General features: G+C 32.5%; 1 protein-coding gene across 1 annotated transcript; it reads left to right on the top strand.

The window, feature by feature from the left end:
• The first annotated feature begins 8,210 nt into the window (after nucleotides 1-8,210).
• On the top strand, nucleotides 8,211-9,935 carry LOC149140785 (umecyanin-like). The gene is made up of 2 exons (XM_089448546.1): nucleotides 8,211-8,747; nucleotides 9,274-9,935. The coding sequence occupies exons 1-2, from the start codon at nucleotides 8,567-8,569 to the stop codon at nucleotides 9,729-9,731; spliced, it is 639 nt and encodes a 212-aa protein (XP_089304672.1). The 5' UTR covers nucleotides 8,211-8,566; the 3' UTR covers nucleotides 9,732-9,935.
• Nucleotides 9,936-10,445: the final 510 nt, after the last annotated feature.

Raw genomic sequence — 10,445 nt, 5'->3', positions numbered from 1 at the left:
ATTACTAAGGGCTGATTTTGAAGCTTAACACTTTTAAATGCAACCATGCCATATGACTATGCCCACATGATTTTAACCCTAGGGAGACTAGTTGTCCACATAATTATGTAAGCATGATGTCATTATGCCATGCAGATTCTCGTGATTGCTGCCACATGTCACCTATTTTCAGGCTTTTAACCAATCAAAAATCACCATGTGTCACTGCCATGTGGCAACCCCTGGTGGTACCACATCATTGTGCTGACATTAGCAATTGATGTGTTATTCCAACTATGTGAGAATGCCATGTGTCATCCACCCATAGGTCCATGTCATTGTCAAACAAAAACTTGTCATGTCTCATCATTCGGTTGGTCTGGCAAGGGTGATTAAACTTCACGCCATCTTCAACATCATCCATTCGTTGGATTGTTGGAAGTTTTGCTGATAAACCTAAGAGATTCATGCCATTTAACAGTGTTAAAAAATGCATAGCTGTGCACACCTGAGGCCATTGATCTTCTCTATAAATGTTGGATCCACTCCAAACGTGCGTACTATTTAACCGATATAATATTTCAGTATTTTCCTTAAAGTTTGTTCCTTCAATTTAATACTAAAACTTTAACTGGTCATAACTTCTCATCCCGGAGGAGTTTTTCTGAGAATCATATACCATTAGAAATCTATGGACGAGATATACACAAACATTTTATTTGCCAGATTTTTAGGACATCATAAATACATCAAAAACTTGAATAAATTTAAGCACCCTTAACTACTATTTATGATAACCTTTTATAGATCCAACTATCACGCTTCTTCATAAAGAATCCTACTACTTCTTTTGGTCATCATAGATGGTACTGCTATTGTCTCATACATCCCCTTTGACATCAATGACATCTTGTTGTCATCAATGAAAACACAATGTGCAACACCATTATAATTGTACTCTTTATCTTCTATATATATACCAAGGAGATATTGCCTCATGAATATTTCATCCTATCTTGTGTATTGAATTCATTGTAAAATGAGGTTTCCCCCTCTAATTGGATATTATTCACTGACTTCTTATACTTTTTAAGGTGCATGGTTCAAAATAGAAATAATCAATAGGAAAAGAAAAGGGTTAGGAAAGACGCCAACATTCCACAATATCTTCAAAGAATCTAGGTTTCTTTTATCTAGGTACAATGGAGCTCCTTCTTTGAGTAGTGCATTTAAGCCATGGGAATGGTGAGAGAAGATGAGTAGGAAGTGTCAAATGGTACCAAATTCTCCTGTTAAGGAATCAAATTTCGTAATTATATGAGAAAGTCACACAACATGTATGATGTATATCTTTTCTAGGTTAGTTTCAATTCCTCAATGAGATATAATGACTCACACTAAATTAACAATCATGACACAAAAATGCACTTTTTAGGGTTCAACTTGATGCAAAACTTGCGAAGGTAATCAAAGGTCATGTGAAGTTCCTCAACATGGTCATGGAGAATTCAATACATTGATGAAGTCATCGACATAGGATTTAACAACCTTTTTATGAGGTTGTTAAACATAAGCATTATATCATGTTAGTAAATCGCTCATATGTTCTTGGGGTTGCAAGGAATTAATTTGTAATAAAATGTTCCCTAACAAGTTGTGAAGGTAGTCTCAAGTTGATTTTTTGTAACTAGAAAACTCATCCATAAGAGGCATCATCTCATTAATGATTTCAATGTATAAAAGATGAAAATTGTCTTTAGGGAATATTAATGTCCCCATAATTAATGCAAATGTGGAAGAAATTGGTGCTTTTCATGGATAGGACCAAGTTATAAACCCACTCAGAATAATTGATACAATATATGAATCTCATATAGAGAAGTGTAATAATTTCTCCATTGACCTTTTTGATCATCTTGGGATCAATTCCCTTCAAACAATGATGCATTGAGATGTCTTCACCCTAGGTTATGATTATATGAATAATCATAGAGGGATATGTGCGTTTATAGGTTAATACATAAATTAGAATACATTAACATGGTCCAAAGAAAGGTAGAGAATGAAGTGACATTGTTGTTAGAGAGAGAAGGCCCTAATTGTGCAACCTACTTAAAAATTCATTAGTACCGACATTTAAACTTACGATTTAGTTTACAAGGAGGGAATTCCCTCCTCAAAGCATGAATGGATAACACTTCATATTGGATTTGAAGAATCACATCATGGAATTATGGGGCAAGGTAATATTAATGAGGAACTTCATTAAAAGGTGAATATTTTGAGGTCAATTAAATGAATTTCATGTTCCTGGTTGGCTATGGATTTGAGGATTATATCATGTTTCTGGAGGAGATGCTTCCAAGATGAGGATATAACTTTAATGACATAATCTATATTTTGGTCATGGATTAGTTCATCTTGATAGGGGTCCACATTATTTTGGACATGTAAGGACAAGTGGGGCTTCAATAAAGATGTAAAGTCTTAATTGAGAATCACCTTGAGCATTGACGTGCAAGAGTTTAGAGGGTCAAGAGTCTTGGAATATGGAGAATACTGCTTCAATAGCCTATTTGGGGCTAGGGAAGAAGGATCACGGTCCTACTAAATCAAGCAAGTTTTCCTTTCTAAACAAAAGAGAGGTTCACCTCAAAAACCATACAAGATAGCAAGCATGGATTTCAATCATGGGTGACCGAGAAGGAAGTGGTATTTTAGCTCTTGATTGAGCACCATTAAGTGAGAGTGGACCATTTTAGGTTTGATAGTTAAGTTGAATGAGAGAATTATGAAACCAATAGTTTTTTTTTGGATCTATTGAATTTTGACATACAAGTTTGGTAGAGGAGAGGATAAATGTCCCTAAGACCTAATATGTCATTGGGGACATGATGTCAAGGTCTAAACATGAGTCCACATTGATTTTTTTTAATCTTGCATTACAAATGATAACCTAAATTATAAAAAGGGAATAAATATTTTTTTTTCTCATTTGTGAAGTTTACGGAGTGTTGAAAGGTCAACTAATAAGGTGAGGCTAGGTCTTGTCCTAATCTTGGAGTCACATCTCAAAGGGAGTCCAGCAACATGTTTCCTTGACCAAGACAATTTCAAAGAACATCTATCATGGATAGTCCCACATTTTGGGAAGAGTTCATACATGATAATGAAGTATTTGATACTAAGAAGAAGCATTGTGTATACATATTGGGTCCTCCTAGCACTAGATTGGTTTTGAGATGTTAGTCCTATCCGATTTTCAAGAAAGAATCCTTATCCTAAACATGTGTGTGTATTGTGGTTGGAAGGGAATTAGTCGTTATACAAGCAAGGGAAAGGATGGCTAAAAGGAGTGTAGAAAGGAGGCTCCATAATGCAAGGAATAAGGGATGAGAGAGAAGAGGGAATTGAGTGAGAGCCTTTACTTGAGAGAGGGAAGGTTTGATGGGAAATCCCCAGTGGGTTTTCCAAAATGTAGTGAATGAATGGATTTATGTTATGATACATGATATCCAATTAGGGATGGAAGACCACCCAAGCACACATACACTATTAGAAGAGAAAGAGAGGAGAATAGAGTCGTCATTCAGTTTTAGGACTAAACTCACAAACCTTAAGGTTAGATAAAAGAGGATCAAAAGATGAGTAAAAGCTACTAAATTGATTAGGATATTAGGATGTCAGTGATGTTAAGCTAGGGGAAGATGATAAGGGTAATTCACTTAAGTTTCATATTATATTTTACGATAAAATTAAAAGAGGGAAGAGAGCCAACTAATGTAGGTTAATTCATTGAAAATTCCTAGAATGAACTGAAAATACTGATGCTAGAAATGCAAAAGAAAAAAATGAAAGAACTCACTTGGAATTCATTATTTTAAATAAAACACTCCTTGGGTTAAATAAGAAAACTATGACAACCATCCAAGAGTAATCCATGTCCCAAAACATCTTACACTCATATCTCCAAATTCCAGTAAGACAATCCAAACTTACCTTTAATGATACACACTTTTCTTGAAATATAAAAACCTTAAAGAGTCTTATTAAATATTAAAATACCAACAATAACATGTTTGTAATATACTTAAATCATATTACCCATAAATAATAATGTATAAATGATTTTATAGTAAGCAACCATATAAATCATTATTATATATTTGTTATATTGTGATAATGATATCCATACATGTATTTATATACACATCCATTATATTGAGTCAATCATCAATATCAAATAATAATAATATACTTAAATCATATTACCCATAAATAATAATGTATAAATGATTTTATAGTAAGCAACCATATAAATCATTATTATATATTTGTTATATTGTGATAATGATATCCATACATGTATTTATATACACATCCATTATATTGAGTCAATCATCAATATCAAATATATTTATTTAATAAATAATTATTATTTAATATGGTTATATGGTATTATTTTATGGGTTTATGGTATCAAGAGGATCATTATAATGTTTGTTATAGGTTTTATAAAAATATTTACAATTTTCATGATTTTACATATTTTTTGAAAATTTAGGCATTTCTAAAAGAAAAAAAAAATTATCTTATAAAATTTGGGTGAATTATTTATGAGAAAATGGAAATTGACAAATCCTTTTGTAGAAACATTTAAAATCAACCAATTCCCTCCACTTCATATATATATATATATATATATATATATATATATGATCTATTATTGTAAGGATAAATCAATAAGAATGTAGAGTAGAGAAACCCTATTTTCCTTAGTAGGGATAATACCTCCTTCTTCCTACATGTGATATGACATGAGTTGGGGTTACATGGTTGAAACTTCCAAGGTATGAGTGAAATTGAACCAATAATGATGTCCTATGACAAATTGACCAAATATTTAGGCATAAAAATCCATATACAAGTGTTGGAGATGATATAGGGAAGCCCAAGTTCTCTCCATAAGTGAAGGGGGAATTGAAAGGTATAAATAAGCAACGGGGGACCTCAAGTCATAGGAGAACATTGGTTAACTATTAGACCATCCAAGTTGTATCAAAAAATAAATGTGCCATGGATGTTGGCTATGTGCCAGGGGGTTTTAGAATCAAAAGGACTCTCTACATGTGTGTTGTGAGTTCGTCCTGGCAATACTCCAAGAGAACTTATGATATAATGATACACCTTTCACAAAGAGATGGAAGAGGTCTAATTATGTGTATGAGGTTTGTTCAATTAACCTCTTAAATAAAAAATCCAAAATTAGTTTGTATTGTCAAGGAAAAAAAATGAGGCATCCTACATGACCTTGAACCGAACCAAGGGGTTTGCAAGTGTAAGTGGACTCATCTAGTTAAGAAATGCTTCAATATCAAAGTGAGGCAAATTGATGATCAAGGAAGGAATGATACCTAAAGATCACATCTAAGCACTAAATATTCCAAAGAGGTGCTATGTCTAAACCAAGGTAAAAAGAATTCTAATAAAATAATCAATCATATTAAAATAATAATTGAAAAACATATTATATTATTATTAAATAAATCACATATCAATATGACACAATATAATATCAATATGAATACGACACAAAAATGAACCACTCAAAAAAACAAATATATATATATATATATATATATAAAAGTGTGAATCTTATACATTATAAAAAATTCCTAAAACTAAACTCAAAGAAAAAAGCCTTTGCATTTTTGCATTACATCAACTATCCAAAATTAGGTTAGGTAAAGAAAAGGGGTCTTTGAATTGCCCTCTACCTGCATCATTCAAAGGTAAAGAAGTCACAAAGAAGCAACATAAAAAAACAAAAAACAAAAAACACCAGGTATTACTCTATATAAAACCTAAAGCCTATCTTAAACACTCTATCCATCTTGCACACTTTGACCTTGATAAGTTTAGATTGTAATGAAAGGTGTCATGTGAGTTTAAATTACCAAATCATGTGTTGGTGTAGGTTGAAGTAACAAGAATAAGAAATTAATTTAAATTACTTACTAATCCATCAAAATAACTTTGATAGGGTGCATATTTTAAAAATATTTTAGAAATGTGACAAAAAAAAATATGCTGGAAATGTGATGCACATTACTAAAGTCAAAGACTCAATTTCATTAAGGTGTTTCACATTTAATCAAAGTAACTAAGTGACATTGAACGGACACAAGCGAGCAGCGTAGTCACGAGTATTGAATCGTGGATCTGTCATATCCTGGCAAACCCTGGCCAAACATTTAAGTCTGAAAATCAATTCCATTGAATCATGAACCTCGTGGCAAACAATTAGGTCTCAAAACCACTTCAACTACTCACATGGGACCAAACTTAAATTATTCACCAACAACTTGTTTGTTGAGAAAGTGTTCTTATGAGAAAAATATGAGTCATTATAGATTAAGTTAATGATTGGACTAGTATTTTTTCATCTTATTGGATATTATTTTATTATTATTATGAAAGGTATTAAATTAATTATTGACTTATTACATCGTGTTTAAGTTAATGATTAGATTAGTATTTTTTCATCTTGTTTATTGGATATTATTTTATTATCGTTATGAAAGGTATTAAATCAATGAAAGGTATTAAATCAATTATTGACTTACTACATGGTGTTTAATATTTTCTCCAGTTTATTTATAAGTTTTACATGGTGTTTAATACTCTGACAATTAGTAGTCTATCTATTATAAGTTTTAGAAAGTTTTCTGGTATATTTTCCAGTCAAATTTGCATATAATGTAGTAGGGATTTGTTGGAATTACAAGTTTGAGTTAACTCTCCACAATTTGAATGCCTCCAAGATTTTTCAAGGTGTTAAATCCATAAAAAAACTAATTTTAAACAACAAAAATGAAATAGATTTGATCCAAAAAAAAATTCACCAAATTTCTTCCAAAAATACCAATATAATATTTAAACCATAATTACCAAATTCACCCGAATCTAGGGAAAAAAATCGGAAATTCGTCCGATTGATTAGTGAATAGTTCATGGGATTCGATTTGGTTTGTTCACAGTTTTCTTAGTTTTAGTCGGAAAACAATTTTAACATAAGATAATACTTCTACGAGTGTTTTCTAATATGCTTTGGCATTATGAAGGGATCTTTTTGCTCGTCTCAACATATTGAAAATTGTGTGTATTTAAAGAGGAAAATAAGGAAAATAGAAACAATTGTGAAATTGGAAAAAAATCTTTTTCCAATTTCATCCCTGTTTTGGAGGGTTGGAAAGTCAAGAAAGCAGGATTTTGGAGGGCTGGAAAGCCAAGAAAGCAGGGATGAAAAGAATGGGTGAAAGTAGATTATTACTCATTTTCGAAATATATTTTTATTTTGATGGAGTCTACCTAAATAAATAAATTTAGAATGGTGATTTTCTAAATATGTATTTATTTATTAAATACTAATTTTCACAAATAAGCCCCGATACAAAAAAGCCATATTATACTTTTTAGACTTTTTAGATTTAAGTTTTTAGACCAAAGAGTAAGTTTGGATTTTTTTTTTTTAGTAGTAAATTGTATTTCTAAGACTATTATATGATTTAGAGTTATTAGAAATTATTCAAATTTTAAAATAAATTAGGAAAAAATAATCAGAACATGTTATTGTTTTTTTTTCTAGTTAAGACTAACCTAAGTACCCACGGGGGATTTGAACTGGTGACCTATCGCAAGAAGTGCCTTAACAGCGCACCCATTCACCATCAATCCAAAGCCCCGTGGGCTCAAAATATGTTATTGTTAGAGAAAAGAAAATAAACATTTTCAAGTTAAAAAGTATACAGCGCACCCATTCACCATCAATCCAAAGCCCCGTGGGCTCAAAATATGTTATTGTTAGAGAAAAGAAAATAAACATTTTCAAGTTAAAAAGTATACTATCAATTTTTTTCCGAATTAATTTTGTTTTATTAAAATTTTTATCATATAAAATTAGAATGGAAATTTAAATTTAAATTCAAACTTAGTAACTATAATTTAAACAAATCCAAGTAATTAAACAAGATTCCGTGCTTATCCGACCTGTCAGATATGGGAAAGAGTGAAATATCTCCACTGGGCTTTTCAAACCTTTATAGAAGAATAATAACTTTGCATAACCATGGCCACATATATTTGTATGTCGTGTTGTAAATGGCATCCACAGTTTGCTGTTTGACATGCCCTTATTGTAACTTGGGATATGAGGACAAAAAGATGCTTCCAGTACTAAAGACAGGAAAAGCAAACATTCAAATATCTTTATGAAATTTGCAGGCAAGGGGCACGCAACCATGTGTGCCTTGTTTCTTTGGTTAGATGATAGTGTGACAGAGAAGTTTGAATGCGCTCCAAAATCCTTTTTCAAATTTCAAAAAGGATGAGATATTGGGCTTAATGGCTATGAGACATGAGAGCGTGGAATCTTTCTTGAAATTTTGTTCACAGCCATGCTTATAAATGAGAATGTAAGAGATGAAGTTGGTTCTCATCCTTTCTGCACCAAACAGAGCAGGCCAAAGTGAGACTAGTTCAGATTCAGCTGCTGCTAGCTCCAGTATATCAACACCAGCGGTACAGGATGGGGAGGAGGAGCTTGGTGCTGCATCTGATCACGCTGCTTTCATGGGCATCCATCATGATGAATGTGGACTTATGTTCAGCAGTGGAACACGTGGTGGGAGATGATAGAGGATGGGCTACTCACTCGGACTTCCATGGATGGGTTTCTGGCAAAATCTTCCATGTTGGAGACAATCTCTGTAAGTATTAGCATGGTTTCATTGCTCCTAGGGTCCTCTCTAGCTCAGTATGGAAGAGATGTTGTAATGCCATGTCATGTCAGGTCTTGTCCTCTAAACATTTTGACTGGGCCAAATTACATAGCTAGCCTAGATCCATCTTAACTCCTTATCTACCAAACTCTAAGGGGAATCAATTTTTTTGAGGCGCAAACCTCTTTAGCATGAAAAGAGATTTGATGCCTCTGGATGCTTAGTAAATCCAGAATTAAGATGAATCTAATTGATTTCTATTACTAACAAAATTTAAAATTCTATTTTACATTTTGTTGAATTTTTTTTGCTTATAGTACTAAGTGCAAATCTTCAAATAATGTTGGTTACAGTTGCAGTATTCGATTAGGTTTTCATTTCAGGTCATATCAAAAAATATACAGAGTGCATATATGGCCTAGGTCTATTATAGAGCTCGTTCTCCTTGAGGCCTATTAAACATGGAGGAGGCATTGATAAGGTATACATTTAATATACATAACCCCTGTTGCAGGGTTTGCATATGCCTCTGGAGAACAGAGCGTTATAGAGTTGAAAAGCGAAGAGGAGTGGGAGGCTTGTAATGTCAGCAATCCAATTAGACTCTACAATGGAGGGGTTGATTCAGTCCCTCTGGTCCATGTGGGCACAAGATATTTCAGTAGCAGAAGAGTGGAGGATTGTCAAAATGGCATGAAGCTCCGCATTAATGTCGATGCAGCTCCTCCATTATCTGGATCTCAAACTCGCCCTGAATCCAATGATGGGATACTGGGCAATTTGATCAGCAGAGAGAATTTGCAGAAAATAGGGAAATGGTCTCTTTCTTGGCCCGCCATTGAGGGAATTTGGACAGTAATGGGTACAGTGAAGGAAGTCGCTGAAGCTCCAACTTCTGGGTCTTCTACTTTTTCAGCTCATTCAATATTTTCTTCCATTGTTCTGAGCTTCTTTCTCCTCTTGCTACATTAGTATTCTCAAAGCCAGCTTTCATGGTTGTGTGCTGTAGCTCTCATTCACCCTCCATTCCACATTTAGAAAATGATGTTTGTCAAACTCAACAATTTGTAGATGATGGCTAGGTGCTTTGGCCTACACTGTGTGAGAGCACAAATAGGCAAAGTATATGTGCCATATTCTTGCAGTAATAAAAGGTCTCTATGTTGTTCTGTGACATGTTCCTTTTCTTATGAAAATATGGGAATGATGTATTTAACTCGTTGCATTGGCGAAGAATCTGAAAGGAAATTTGGAAATTTTTAGTTAAAATAAAGTTCAGATTAAAATAAATGATTATGTTAAACAGCTATATAATATCTATTTAAGTAATAATAATGTACTACTTCACAGTCGTACTGAAAAAAATGTACTACTTCACAGTGCGCGAAGATCTCCATATTATGTGCCAAATATATATAAAGTTATATAAGATGTAAATGTCACCAAGAGATTACATGGAAGGTAATGGTAATGAATAGCATAAAATAGATAGAATCAACTATTTTTATTGGGTAGAATTTAATTTTATTTGGCAGAATTTAATTTTAATGATGTAATATTATATTATATATTATTTTTTAAGATGTTATATGTATTAATGTAGTTATATAAATTAAATGGTTGATAAACATATAATTATTAAAAATATTTATTTTATAATTGTAGTTTTTATATGTAACATTTTGG

The sequence above is a fragment of the Pinus tabuliformis genome, chromosome X (genome assembly GCF_031772625.1).
Source record: "Pinus tabuliformis cultivar Carrire ecotype Pingquan chromosome X, CPIR1, whole genome shotgun sequence".
NCBI classification, from domain to species: domain Eukaryota; kingdom Viridiplantae; phylum Streptophyta; class Pinopsida; order Pinales; family Pinaceae; genus Pinus; species Pinus tabuliformis.
Note: the sequence above shows the minus strand (reverse complement) of the source record. Positions and strands in the feature narration are given on the sequence as shown.